The sequence below is a fragment of the Schistosoma mansoni genome, assembly GCF_000237925.1.
Source record: "Schistosoma mansoni, WGS project CABG00000000 data, supercontig 0184, strain Puerto Rico, whole genome shotgun sequence".
Classification (NCBI taxonomy): domain Eukaryota; kingdom Metazoa; phylum Platyhelminthes; class Trematoda; order Strigeidida; family Schistosomatidae; genus Schistosoma; species Schistosoma mansoni.
In genome coordinates this window covers 302,674-318,532 of record NW_017386068.1, presented here as the reverse complement: position 1 = coordinate 318,532, position 15,859 = coordinate 302,674, and the positions used below count along the sequence as shown (strand labels likewise).

Sequence of the window (15,859 nt, the reverse complement as noted above, 5' to 3'; positions counted from 1 at the left end):
GAATCCCCAGAATGACATGAACTCTAGGATGCACGTACATTCATCTGACGAGTCTCGAATAGTATGAAACGCGTATGGATTCCACTGCTAGCCACCATCCATCTTTGCTTATAATGCTTGTGCTTGTGACATAAGGCAATATCGAGGCAGTGGGCACATATGCCAATAAGAGACTGATCAATTACAGTGCTAAATATCAATAGGAAGATTCAAGTAAGCAATACCATGCTTAAACAACTGTCTAGTGCTCCCTGTTTTTCATCAATACGCCAAATCAGATCAATCTATGCTGAATATAAGTTACATAGCAAATGATTGTTTGAATAATTGTAGACAGTATTCAGCAATGTTATCCGAACTAATTTCAATCAGTCTATAATGCGAAAAACCTACAAATCAAACTGACCTCCACAATTAAATATCTAATGATATGCCATAACTGGAAAAGTTCAGCTAAGTCAAGATTATGGTATTCATTACCAACACCATTGGATAATCGCAGAGATTTAATTAAAGTTAAAAGTATGAAATACTTAAGCCATAAAATTTTACTTCAAGACAAATCACATTGTTTCAAATCCTGATGAGGTCTTACGGGTGAGTTTTCACATACCAGGACAAAATTACTGCTCAATTATTCTCTGATTGTCAATAGCATCCCAACTGATATCGATTTATGAGAGATGTAACTGTTATATCTTGTGGCCACCTGGATGCCTTGTTAATGTATAACGTGATAATGCCTCCAATTTGAGAATAGTGAATTATCGGATACAGAAGGCTCGTCTAGCTTTTGCCAACTTGCGTCATTTATGGCGCAGACGAGATATCCGTCTACCAATCAAAGGACGGGTTTACTGTACAGCAGTTCGTTCCGTCCTACTTCATGGCAGTGAAACATGGCCGGTAAAATTAAAGGATATTTGTAGGCTACTAATGTTCGATCATAGGTGTATTCGAAGCATTGCTCGCATATCCTGGGACCACTGGGTGAGTAATGTAGTTGTTAGGAAATGGGTACTAGGTAAGGATGGCAAATCGATTGATGAAGTAGTGAAATTTCATCAACTGAGATGGGTGGGATACGTGTTACGTATGCCCAACCACCAACTGCCTCGACGTGCAATGTTTTATGGTGTAGGGGTAGGTTAGAAGAAAGCTAGAGGCAGCCAGATCAAAACGTGGCACAAATCCATGAAGTCACTGACAATTGGACTAAGCCATGTTGGTAGGTGTAGACTACCTGGTTGGGATTCGCGAGATGATAGCAATCGATGGTTAGAGACCTTGAATGACATGGCTCAAAATCGTTTGCAATGGCGAAGGTGCATCCACTCTTTGTGTTCTGCCAAATTCTAATCTTCTGAATTCTTCATGTCTCTATCTTTTTTTCTCTTTCCAAATTTATTTCACTGGATTAGACTTCTTGAATAACATCTTCAAACCCTATTCTTTCCGATTACTGTTTATACTCTTACTACTTCCACCACTATGGGACAAGTACATCTCTGTGCTAATGTAGTATTGTAGTGAACAAAACACTAGTTGGGGACAATCGAATGTATTTAAGCAAAGATTACAGACTATCTCAATAAATTCTGATTACCAAACAATGAACAGTCAATTTGCAAATTAACAACCAATTGTTTCAATCTTCACTGTTTCTTCTCTTATTCCATTGCTCATGCATTTTCCAGACGTTTGCGTTTCATTTCAGTTCTTTCCTCATCGGTCTTCTGCCAAAATACATTCTATGTCTGACCCACACCATATACTACTTATATAGATATAAGTAGACCACACCACAGTATGGCAACTCGAACTGACATACTTAAGTACGAAGTTCTACGTTGTGACTGACTGACTGAATATTCACAAAATCTTAGTCAAACAATGATTTATAAAGTTTAATGAGTTCTAAAGATTCTATTCAATCTTAAGTTCACCATCATCACGTACCGATATCATTTGATAAGCAAAATCCTCTTAAAATAGGTTTGTTCTAATTTCAAACTCCTTTTTTTTAACAATAATACATTCATCTTTATCATTTAAGTCAAATCAATTTTTGGTCATCATTTAATCATAGTGTATTATTAATCGGCCAAACCTTAATCCATTCTATTACCTGATGCTTAGAGATACACTAGAACTGGCATACTATTATCGACTATACGAGACACACCATTTACATAATATGTATAGTTATGGTTAAAATAAACTGATATTTTTGAAAAAAGACCCACCTATACTATTAATGATTTGATTATTCATGTTCAACATAGAGGGGGGTATGTGGAGATTGTAGTAATTTAATAGTTGAATTCATTAGTGGATTAAAGCTAGACCACCGTGGAAAACTGGAAGCACTGGTCCACCATATCATCCTACTATGGGACTTCTCAGCAATTCACATCCACGATCTCGCATACGGGACTCGGACTCAGGACTTTCGAGCTCGCGCATGAACGCTTACCCTCGAAACGACTGAGCTTCAATAGATATTTCCTAGAGTTTTAGTGAGAAACTATGACCAATGGAATTCAACCGTGTCTGCTATGAGGCAGTAACTCACAGAAGACAATGGTGGACAGTGGCGCAATATCGTGGATTGGTTGAAGTTATACATTAACACCTTAGGATGCCGGACCAAATGTCCAGAGGTTAAGCGCTCGTGCGAGAAACCGAAGGTCCTTGATTCAAGTCTCTTGTGCGGAGCCGTGGATACACACTGTTGAGGAGTTCCATACTAAGACGAACTGCTCATTTAGTGCTTTCAGGTTTTCCATGGTGATCTAGCTTTAATTAACTCATGAATTCAACTATTAAATTAATAATTATTTATTTTTACCATTGTAAAAGTACGCTATTTCATGATCACTAGTCAAATGATTGTTTCTTTTTAAATCATATGAGACAAACTAATGAGTAATTCATTTCTGTAAATACTTACAGATCAGCTGCTTTCAATGAAACGACTTATATTTGTTCATACAAAATATTAGATAAACCAATCTGTATTATGTAAAGTAGACGATACTAGTCACCAGCTGTCAAGACGATGGTGGCGCAACGAGCGAAGACTTGGGCTGATCACAGTCATTCATACTGATGGAAACTACACACTACATTTGTGAAAAATGAAAACAATATATTAACTTCTTCATTCTTCTATTCCTATTGTTACCTCAATTGCTTTCTGTTTTCTTTGTCATTTCCGTCATCTTTCTCTTCTGCCAGTATGTTCTACTTCCAGTTCCTGCTACATACTACTTCAGTCAGTAAGTCACAACGTGGAACTTTGTACGTGCGTACATCAGTTCCAGTTTCCATACCACATTAGCACAGAGATGCAGTCGTCGATTCAAACCTCATAGTGGTAGAAGCAGTAAGAGTATAAGCAATAATGTGAATGATTAGGGTTTGAAGATGTTATTGAAGGAGTATAATCCAGTGAAATAAATTTGAAAAGAGAAAAAAAGATAGAGACATGAAGAATTCAGAAGATTAGAATTTGGCAGAACACAAAGAGTGGATGCACCTTCGCCATTGCAAACGATTTTGAGCCATGTCATTCAAGGTCTCTAACCATCGATTGCTATCATCTCGCGAATCCCAACCAGGTAGTCTATACCTACCAACATGGCTTAGTCCAATTGTCAGTGACTTCATGGATTTGTGCCACGTTTTGATCTGGCTGCCTCTAGCTTTCTTCTAACCTACCCCTACACCATAAAACATTGCACGTCGAGGCAGTTGGTGGTTGGGCATACGTAACACGTATCCCACCCATCTCAGTTGATGAAATTTCACTACTTCATCAATCGATTTGCCATCCTTACCTAGTACCCATTTCTTAACAACTACATTACTCACCCAGTGGTCCCAGGATATGCGAGCAATGCTTCGAATACACCTATGATCGAACACTAGTAGCTTACTAATATCCTTTAATTTTACCGGCCATGTTTCACTGCCATGAAGTAGGACGGAACGAACTGCTGTACAGTAAACCCGTCCTTTGATTGGTAGATGGATATCTCGCCTATACCAATAACGACGCAAGTTGGCGTAAGCTAGACGAGTTTTCTATATACGTGCTGAGATCTCGTCACACATCAGATCACAAGGGCTGATGAGACTCCCAAGATAAATAAAGTGGTCAACATATAAAGAGCATACAACACGGTAGTAGAATTACTTTTAGTTAACTATCAATCTCATTACTTTGGATAGATTATTTTATGTATTAAACAATGTCATATTTCTTTATGTTAAAAGGAACAGTATTTATGAAATTACTGGAATGGTTGATTTTTGACTAATGGACTATATTGAGGTATTTTTAAATAAGGCTGAAAATCAGTTGATAATGGGCGTTATTAAGTGCAATTCGAAAACAACTGAACAAATACAGTAAATTAAGAACAAGTAATACAGATGTAAATATGGCTGATATTTTCAAAGTTTTAGATCCCGATTAGTGTTTGCCTCACTTTTGGTGTGGGTGAGTTGTTCATTTCCGAATCGAAGGGTGTATATGATTCACAAAAGTCCTGTCTGTTCTACTTTAGGTCTATGACATATTTTCTATGAATGTAGAAGGCGTACGTACTTTGAAGACTTTCAATCATGTTTGTATTCAAAGTATTGCTCACGTTTTATGGAATGGATGAGCGAGCGATGTTAAGGTTAGGTAAAGTGTGTTTTCCAAAGGTGACAAGTAGACTGATAAGGTATTGGTACTTAGTCGCTTGAAGTAATTAGAATATTTGTCACGTATGCCTAACCATTGCCTACCTCGACGAACGATGTATAGATAGATTGTAAGAAAGTTAGGCGAAGCCAAAACAAAACGTGTCGTAAGTCCATGAAGTCATTGACTGTTGATCTCAGCCATGTTAGGAGATTATCTGGTAAGGCTCCATGAGATAATTATGATCAGAAGTTCGATACATCGGGTAAAATGGCTCAGAATTGTTCACTTTAGCACAGATGCATTCACTCTGTCTTCCTACTCAGTCTTTTTAAATCATATTCCCATGGTTTAGTCATTCTCATTATTACTACAACTACATTATTTCGATCTCTATTGTTATTTTCACTTCCTATAAAGTTGGTTTAAGGTTTGTTAATTTTTGTAATGTTCGCTATATACATTGACCTAGATGAAACAAGTAATCTTGTTGTACTACATTTGAATCTACTTGTCGAAATATTGTTAAAGTTGAATGTTCATAATCCGTTATAATAGCTGATAGATTTAAAGTTGGGCATAATTCGTTCAGTTTGTTACAAATGTGCATATAGGATTTCATACTTTTGGCGTTCATTAGAATGTAAACCAGTTGTTGCTACATCTACTTTCAGTGCCTCTGTCGGAATGTTGTCTGATCCCGCTGCTTTGCCGCTCTTGACTTGTCTGATGGCCATACTGATCTCTTCAATTGTTGTTGAGCCAACATCGATTGTGAGGTCCGTGGATCCCACTTTGATGTCGGGTGTGTTCAGTGGAGCCGGTTGATTCAAGAGTTCTTTGAAGTGTTCTACCCGCCTGTTTCGTTGTTCTTCGATGTTGGTGATTATCTTACCTTCCTTTTTTTCACTAGTCGTTCTGGTTTACGATAATTTCTAGCAAGCTTCTTTGTTGTATCATTCTCTTTCCCTTGTTGATATTCACTCATTAAATTCTAGCTATGGGTTAATTATAATTGATTGATCACTAGGTTGTGATCAATGTCATATATGTCAGGTCCTTCTTAGTGCAGATCTAATCTTATCGACCAGTGACCAACTCTGTGGTAACGTCTCTGACTGGGTGACACGCGATCGAATCCTCAGGGAGCATCAGTTCCCTTAAGATTACAGGCACACCTTACTGACGAGTGCCAAGTAGCATGAAACCTAGGTGCAGGGTTTCCTATTGATTACGTTCAACCACCATGGGTTTATTATATTTATTCAGTTAATATATTAATAGTATTATTTTTATCATTAAATCGCCTTTTGATACATGCCTTTATTGAAGTAAGTGTACATTCAGTTGTTGCCCTAGTTTGTGTGTACCAAGTAAACTGCTCGCTGTGTCAGTTAACAGTGAATGAATTTCCCTCTCGTATTACCTTATGTCTATCAGTTTACTTGTGAATACCAATAGGCATACATAAAAAGAACAAAGATAATTCTTGATTGAATTCTCTAGAATCTTAAAATAACTATTCAGTTATACTGAAGTCATATCCGCATTCGACTTCTAATCTGAGCTCTATTAATTTTACTCTATCTATCAACCAGTGTTTATAACAGAAATGTTGTAATCTCCCACCCTTAGATGCCTTTAGGCCCTACATGGTACTCACTTTCTTCTAAATAATGTTGGTCATTTATCATGTATAGACTGATGCACGCCTTTTTGGATCATAAAGCTTTTTTAATAGAATCAATGATATTACTCAGTTCCATAGATTGAAATAGCCTGTAACCTATTGGTCTCAAACCAAATGCTTTAAACATTAATTCACCAATCTACTTGACAATATTCAAATAATGATACTAAGAAATGTCACTACGCAATAGTTACGTTGAAGAAGTATTATTAAGCTTTGTATCTTGACTTCCACAACCACGTTTATCCAGTCAAGTAATTAAGAATAAGTTATGAATGAAATACTGTAATGACAAAAAATTCAGTCCATGAAATCATTTCTATATGATACATAGATGGGTGTAATTAAATACCTAGTCAATATTTGATAATAATAATAAGATGATAGATAGAAATCATTTCTCACAAGCCAATCACACACATTTTAATAATATAATATAGATCGGATATAACAGGCATAGTAAGTCGTTCAACAAGGTTGATATATTGCAGTTACTTTTTTTTAAAAATAAAACATAACTGATATCACAAACTGGATGCTATTGTGGTGTGAGCTACTGATATCGACATAAGTAGTATATATGGTGAGTAAGGAATAGAATATCTGACAGCAGAAGATTGAGAAGATCAAGAAGAGAAGAACAGAAATAAAAAGCAATTTGTGTGGAAATCCAGGAACAATGAAGCCTGAAGCAATTGAAGAACATTTTGCAAATAGTGTATCATAGCATGGTTTTTCGTATTTTACCAAGTAACGTTGTAATTTGTGCTAAATATATAGTTGGTTGTCCTCACCTGTGTTCTCATTCACAACATTTGGTGTCGCTGCCTCCAAGGATGGAGATCCCATGGCCGAAGGGATTTGAAGACGGAGATGTTCTGGGCTTCCTGAAGGAGTTCGAAGCTGTAGCGGAGCTGGTGGGAGTGAAGGAGCCGAAGGCGAAGACGGTGGTGCTGGGGACGCTGCTGAGAGGCAGAGCGGGAGCTGTATATGACAGCCTGGACGGTGCGGGCGGTAAGACGACATGGGAGGCGGTCACGGAGCGGTTGATCGTGGGGTTCGATAGCCCAGTGGACAGAGAAGAAGCACTGCAGAAGTTCCGAGTGGCGAAGTTGCCGATCGATGGTGATCCGCTGGTGCTGGCCGTGGAGCTTACCAAGTTGCTGCGTCGCGCGCTGCCAAATCTGGATGAGGAGTCGGAGGCACAGTTGTTGGCGTCGCAGTTTATCGAGAGCGTGCCAGTTGCCGTTTCCCAGCAGCTGAGACTGGTACACGCCGCGCAACCTATGGATATCAGTGAGCTTGCAAAGGTGACGCGACAGTTGATGACACGAACAGTAGCTCCGGTCGCGTGCGGAAGTCAGGAGATAAGCAGCATTGAGAAGAAGATTGAAGAACTGCAGCACGAGATTGCGGCATTACGAGTGACTCGTAAAAGGAATGATAAGTGTTTCGCATGTGGAGGGACAGGACACTGGAAGATAAACTGTCCAACACGACGAAAACGGAGATATTTTAGACGTTACGTGTTTCCTTCTTACTCTAGGGATCTGGGGGTTGTTGCATTAGTAGATAGAGGGGCAGTCTATGCAAGAGTGAACGTAAATGAACTAGATTTAGTGTGCCTAATCGATACAGGGGCAGCAGTTTCGTTAATAGGTAAAGAGCAATGTAAGAGATTCAAGCCGTGTAAAGTCGCAGTTCACACTATAGGAGGGCATATGTTAGAGGTATTGGGCGTGTCTAACAGTATCGTAAAAGTGGATGGTTCGGAGATAAGTTTTCCGTTCGTGGTAACCGCATACCTGTCGAGACCAATATTAGGAGCAGATTTCCTAAGAGAAGTAAAAGCCATAGTCGACCTAAAAAGCGGTAAGGTGGTCACGAAGTACGGATCATTCCCAATACATGGAAGTAGCGAGGTGGCTGAGGTTAGAGTGGCAACAGCCGTTTCGACGAAGAAACCAAACATCACCGAGTTGTGCACAAAGTATGCGAAACTGTTCACTGGAGAAGGAGAACCGTACGGATTTTGCGACAAAGTAAAGCACGAAATCCCGATAAAGAACAATGGAGGAAGTATATTCACAACACGTCGTGTCCCTGTGCACTTAGAGGCTGAAGTAAATCGACAGGTCCAAGAGATGCTGAAAGAAGGAATAATCGAGGAGGCGGACAGCCCATATAGCTCACCGGTACTCTTGGTAAAGAAACCGAATGGGAAATATAGATTTTGTGTTGATTTTAGAGAACTGAATAATATAACGAAACTAAAGCCGTGTGCAATGCCAACAGTAGTGGAAACATTAGATCGGCTACAGAATGCCACGGTGTTTACAGTGTTGGATTTGCGGTCTGGTTATTGGCAGCTGCCTATAAAAGAGAGCGATCGAAGCAAGACAGCATTTACCATACGTGATAAACAATATCAATTTAGACGAATGCCGTTTGGATTGGCGGGTGCACCATTTACGTTCAGAAGATTAATGTCGCTACTGCTCAGGGATCTGGATAATGTCGAAGTGTATGGCGACGATGTAGTTGTATACAGCCAGACAGAAACAGATCATGTCAAGCATGTGGAAGCGGTCTTACAGCGAATTGAAGAATTCGGACTTCGAATTAATAAGGACAAGTCACAGATGGCGAAAAGTAGCATCACGTTGTTGGGGCATAAAGTGGGAAATGGAGAAATAAAACCACTGCCGGAGAAAATTCTGACTATAAAGAACGTCGCAGTACCGAATTCGAAAAGGAAATTGAGACAGTTCCTGGGAAGGGCGGCGTTCTACAGTCGGTTCATCAGGAATTTCAACGAAATAGCAGCACCCCTTTATAAGTTGTTGAGTAACACTAAATTTTCGTGGACTGAAATCGCCCAACAAACGTTTAATCAAATCAAAAACATGCTGGACGACCGCCAGATGACGCTAAGACTGCCCGAACTGGAGAAACCGTTTACAGTGACAACAGACGCAAGCGACCATGGTATAGGTGCCGTTTTAAGTCAGTCTGATAGAGTGGTGGAATACGCAAGTCGCGTTCTCACGCCTGCGGAACAGAAGTATTCAACGATCGAAAAGGAGTGTTTAGCGATTGTGTGGGCAGTAGACAAGTGGAGACCATATCTGTTAGGTAGACGATTTCACATCGAGACTGACCATAAACCTCTGCAGTGGCTACAAACAGCACGAGACCCACGTGGGAAGTTGGCGCGATGGATGATACGTCTGCAGGAGTATGACTTCAGTATCGGGCATGTTCCAGGGAAGGAAAATGTAATGGCGGACTACCTGTCAAGACCAGACATGGAAGCCGAGCTTCCATTGACAGCATACGCAGTGAACAGTATAGAGGGAGACCCACTAGAACTCGTCCGGCAACAGAAATCTGATCCTAAACTTCGAGAGGTAATCAGAGTGATAAGAGAGGAGGCAGATGTTGACAAACGAGCAATGGACAAGGAGGTAATAATGTTGCTTCGTCAAAAGGAAAGACTGAAAGTGAACACATATGGAGCTCTGGTCTGGCAGGATGATGACAAAAATTGGGTGGCTGTGATCCCGAAAGACTGGCGGCGTAAGATGATACACGAATGCCATCAGGTAGCGCACACAGGTATCGCAAGAACGACAGATTTACTACGGCAAAGTGCATACTGGCCAGGCATGAGAGACGATGTGGCCCAATATGTGTTGACGTGCCAGCAGTGCCAATTAATGAAAAGCGATAGATACATGCAACCGCCATTGCAGTCGGTCCCAGTAACCGCAGTCGGTGATCTATGGTCAGTAGATGTGATGGGACCATTTCCACAGACGGATAGCGGCAACCGATACTTACTAGTAATGACGGAACATGCTACACGATGGGTCGACGCTGTACCGATTGCCGACCAGCGGGCGAAAACAGTGACCGAAGTAATAATCCGGCACATTGTAGCGGGTCATGGAGTACCGAAGATGATACTAACCGACCAGGGTCCCTGTTTTGAAAGTGACGAGTTTAAGGCCCGTTTAAAGCAGTTCGGCATCAAGAGGATACGAACTACACCGTATCACCCTCAGACAAACGGGCTTACAGAAAGAAACAACCGGACATTAAAGGAATGGTTAGCATCTAAAGGAGGGAATTGGGAGAAAGAGTTACCACTAATTTTGCTGGCGCATCGTGCCTCCATCCAAGGAACAACCAAGAAATCACCTTTCCTACTGATGTATGGTAGACAGCCACGACTTCCGATGCATAATAAGACGTGGCCACAGCAGCAGAAGTGGACAGCAACAAGATTAAGGAAAGAGAGGACGGAGGCAATAAAGAACGTGAAAAAGAAACAAATATCAGACATCAAGAAGGCAGAACAGCAGAGAAGAGCGTGGAAGCCTTTTAGAGTGGGGGACCTGGTAAAGTGTAGAGAACGGAGAGCTAACACTGAAGGGGGACCAGGGTCAGGAAAGCTGATCCCGAAATGGGAGGGACCGTACATTATCACGGAGAGACGCGGCCCAGTTTACACGATCCGGAGAGAAGACAAGCAGAGGCGTGTAAATGCCAGTCTACTACAGAGATGGTTTCAAGAACGTCATGAGCACGAGTCACGAACAGCACCAAAGGAGACAATGGTACGCCGATCAGAAAGATTGCGAGAACAGCTTATTAAAAGGGGGGACGAGTGTGGTGTGAGCTACTGATATCGACATAAGTAGTATATATGGTGAGTAAGGAATAGAATATCTGACAGCAGAAGATTGAGAAGATCAAGAAGAGAAGAACAGAAATAAAAAGCAATTTGTGTGGAAATCCAGGAACAATGAAGCCTGAAGCAATTGAAGAACATTTTGCAAATAGTGTATCATAGCATGGTTTTTCGTATTTTACCAAGTAACGTTGTAATTTGTGCTAAATATAGTTGGTTGTCCTCACCTGTGTTCTCATTCACAACAATACTACTGACGGACATCAGAATATAACCAAAGCAAATAAGTGGTAACAAGTGATTTCACCACCTAGGATAAATAAATATTTCGCAATAAGTATATAACTGTGATGTATTTGCTGTAAGCTGAGTAATAGGTAAATAACTAAGTGACTGTAATTCATGGATCATACAACGTAGCAAAGATTATTGAATCAACTGTTGCTTATGATTAAAATAAAATAAAGGTACTGATTATCACTTTTTGAACAAATACTCATTCAAAATATACAAACTAATACGTTAAATAGTAGTCATTTGGGTCTCTAAACTGTTTTAGCTTTCATGGGATACGTGCTCGTGGATTCGTAACGTATCTGCTTCAGTCCGTCAGCTAGGTGTGCCTCCATCATGGAGTTGATACTCACTCTAACTGAAACTTGATACCTTTCGCTTCAAACGCCATCGCGTTATCCACTATCTGGACTCAGTAGCTAAGTGCTAGTCATCATCCCTTTCTGCTCAAAAATTCTTGGAGCTTACTGGCGATGTTGATGTGATCCTCACAGGACGCCGTAACGCCAAAAGTGCCATTAGTTATAGTCCTAAACATAAATGGGAAGATCAAAATAACCAAAATATATGAATTAAAAAGTTAAAGCCATTTTAGTTTTGCACAGTGAAAATGACATTCATTACTCCATCTTTATTTGATTATTCATTGTAACGTCGGAAGACCAACAAAGTACTATATTTAAATGCTGCAATCATTATAATAATAAATTAATTATTGTTAGTCCGACAACAAAAATTAAAAATAAACAAAGAAATATCTGTTTCCATTATGTCCTCATCACGGCTTTATACTAATATTTATGTTTTATTTTTAAACATAAAGTCAGTACCAACTAAATTGTGTCCGGTCAATGAACCCCAGATAATGAGTTGACTATAAAACGTATCCAATAGTCAGACAATTGATCAGTTAATATAATAAAAGTGTAATTTTAAGACTAAAAATGAAATTGAAAGTTTAAGTTTGTAATTAGGCAGATGGTCAGGATGAATAAATAATCCGTTCAAATTTATTTTGAATACAGAGAGCAAGTCCATTTATGTAGATCTTTATAACTTTGGCTGTATATAAAAATTAAAGTCTGTTAGCCTAAAGCAAGTTCAGTAGAATAAAATAACTTCTAACAATATACATTCAGTATGCAGAAACAGATTTTTTTCATTATCCTCTTCCGTTCTTTACTTGACTGAATGATTATACTCAGAAATTTAATGATGGAATTGCCTAGTTGTGCGCCCAATGTAACGAATTTCAGTTACTGTTGAAAGTGTTTGTCTTTATATTACCCCCCCCTTGTGTAACTTACTTAAAAATTTATCTTATCATATTATCAATAGTATTAACAATGTTGTTAACTTAGATCAGTAACATAATTTCCGTATTTTACGAATAAACTATCATCAGGTCAAAAGTTCTTTTCACAAAGTACAGATAATTTTGCGTTTGGTTTTGAGTGGAATTACATATGTTTCTATGTCATCTCTTAAATATAATTAGATTGATTATACTATCTGTTCTGTAATTGGTCATTTAATTAGTGACTTAGTCACTGCTTACATAGATAAATGTACGTACATTTCAGGTATATATTCTTGAATTTTATAACATTTAATCTAGTGGATTACCTATAATGCTGCTGTACATATATATCTTGTTATTTATAACAAATGTAAAGGGGTCAGGAAGTAAGTTTCTATCTAGTTTACGATTTTCGTGATTTTCAAGTGTGAAATGTTTTTCAGAATTTATCTATTGCATCACAAATTTGTCATTGTTATGAAGAGTAATAACCTAGAAAAATGAAGACAACATTAAGTCAGTGGTATACGTAATTTGAATATTCTAAACACTGTAGAAATAAAAATGATCTACCCATCTAATGGTGTTTATTCTGTAGATTACTTAGAAATAGGCGATGTTTGTGAACTAATTTTAATAGCCTCAGTGATCGGAATTCACCTTTTTAGAACTTAATCCCGATAAATGTTTGTCCATTTCGATGTATCAAGTGTATTTATTTATAGAAAACAGGTTCATTGACTATTTATTATGAAAATTTAGTAAAGTATGATCTATATGTTTTCCCTTAAAACAACTTGCATACTGAATTCATCAAATCAGATGGTTGCAGATAATATACCTTATGACTTTTACTTTCTGAATTTAACATTTTAGTCTTATCCGATTTCTTATCGACTTACAAACTAAATGAACCTACTGATATTTTTCCAATTATTTCATTAACCAAAAAAGAATATCTCAGTTGAAGGATCTGTGTTTACTGAGATGACCATTTTCCTGTGACTGAGATATCTCCAAAAATTTAATATAATATTGTAATCACATTCTTTTCATGTCATGTTTAATAGCGAATAAATAACGACCACGGAATAAGATCCTTTTTTTCTGACTAGCGTTTTTTGGCAGGTTAGTTTTCTACGGGATGGGGTGGCTAACCTCATGCCCAACCCTCCTCCTTTACCCGGGCTTTGGACCGGCAGTCACTCTAGAAGAGCTACAGGCGGAAAACGAAAGATTCTCAAATACAACACAGAGAACACCGACCCAATCACACTTGATGGAGAAATTCTGGTGGAAACTTTCACGTACCTGGGAAGCATCATTGGTGAACAAGGAGGATCTGATGCAGATGTAAAAACGAGGATCGACAAAGTAAGGACAGTATTCCTACAATTGAAGAACATATGGAACTCAAAATAACTATCAAATAATTTCAAAGTGAGAATCTTCAATACGAACGTCAGGACAGCCCTATTGTACGGATCTGAAACGTGGAGAACTACTACAACCATCGTCAAGAAGGTACTAGCTTCCAGCTGAAGAGGAAATTAGGAAAAGACATTGGGAGTGGATTGGACATACTTAAAGGAAATCATCAAACTGCATCACGGGGCAAGCCTCAACTTGGAATCCTGAAGGTCAGCGGAAAAGAGGAAGGCCAAATAACACAGTACGTCAGGAAATAGAAGCAGATGTGAAAAGCCTGAATAACAACTGGGAATAACTGGTAAGAAATGTCCAGGACAGGGTTGGATGGAGAATACTGGTATGTGGCTTATGCTCCTCCACGAGGGGCGACAGGCGTAAGTAAATAAGTAATGAATAAGATTCATGAAAATTAAAGTGATACAGAATTCGATAAAATGCTTAAATCTGTTTTTCCTGGATACGGTCACATTCGTTCAGTCGGTAATCGTTAATACGTGTATGATGTAACACCACTTGATTCGATATTACACAACTGAACTTCATTTCAAGGTACGTTATATGTGTTAGTATACAACACCCACCATGGATGCTAGAAAAAAAATATTTATAGAATAGTCCAGATGCTAATAGACACTAAAAATGGTAGCACGATCTAATTATAAATCATATGGTGTTTATGGCAAATGTGAGTGATATTGCCAAAGTATGAGTTGTTCAAGGCTAGGATCCCTCTAGGATTTTTATGCGCATTAAAGTAAAATAACTTTCTGTAAGACATTGTTTCCATATATTAGTACAGAGGTGTTTGTTTGCTTACTTTCATATTATAGAACACTTTATTATGTAAAATTATTGATAATAGTTTAACTTTAATGAAATATCAGGTCAAGGTTGATGAATTAGTTTTAGATTTATGTATGTATTGCTGGTTCAAGCGAACAAATTCTATGGTTAAAATAAACAAACTGTGGCTGAAAATGCTTTATCGGATTATTATATATATAATGTTAGTTATGTTCATAACTAACCAATCAAATCTCTGATTAAGCTCCGACCACGTTAATCTGGTCCGATCTGTCTGTGAACTATTCCTGTTGCGTGTGACTTACCAATTTAAAGACGTTATTATCCTCTAGTATTGGTGTGACTCATAATTTTTATTCATTTTGATAAAACACTCAATACTGGTCGGTACGTTTGTGCGTTTCACCTAATGACTGTAATTCTTTAATCATTGTACTAATTTAATTGTTTTTATGTTTAGAAAGAGATAAAGTTTAAAGCCAAGTTGTCCTTATTCTGACTATAACTTTCACATAGACTCTGGGATCGCCAGTATCGCGTTTAAAGTTCTAATAGTATATCTGTAGGACAAATTAAATTCTACATATAATATTTATTTTTAGGAACTCCTCAATGCTTCCAGACTGTTTTCAGTATAGCCACTTTTGTTACGCCACCGTATTCTGGAACTGTGTATTTCACAAAACATGGCTCAAATCTCAGAGTGACTGGATCTGTGTCAGGTTTGCCGCCAAAAAAATTGTTGGGTGTTCATATACATGAATATGGTGCATTAGGTAATGAATGTAATGATGCCGGACCACATTTTAATCCGTTTAACAGGTAAACATTAAATTGAAAAATTCTTTAACAAAGTCTACCTGAAAAATCATAACTACAAACTTGTTAAATCCAATCGATCTTGTTTACTTGTATCTTCCTCATTGTTATTTAGGACTGCTATTGGTC

General features: G+C 38.4%; 1 protein-coding gene across 1 annotated transcript in view; it reads left to right on the top strand.

The window, feature by feature from the left end:
* Positions 1-14,783: 14,783 nt before the first annotated feature.
* Smp_174810 (cu/zn superoxide dismutase,putative) overlaps positions 14,784-15,859 on the top strand; it is a gene marked incomplete at its 5' end in the record, with an annotated part of 3,364 nt that continues 2,288 nt past the window's right edge. Inside the window, 2 exons of the mRNA XM_018794586.1 lie at positions 14,784-14,792; positions 15,534-15,733. Coding sequence (XP_018647048.1) covers positions 14,784-14,792; positions 15,534-15,733 — 209 coding nt within the window. The remainder of the gene's footprint in view (positions 14,793-15,533; positions 15,734-15,859) is intronic.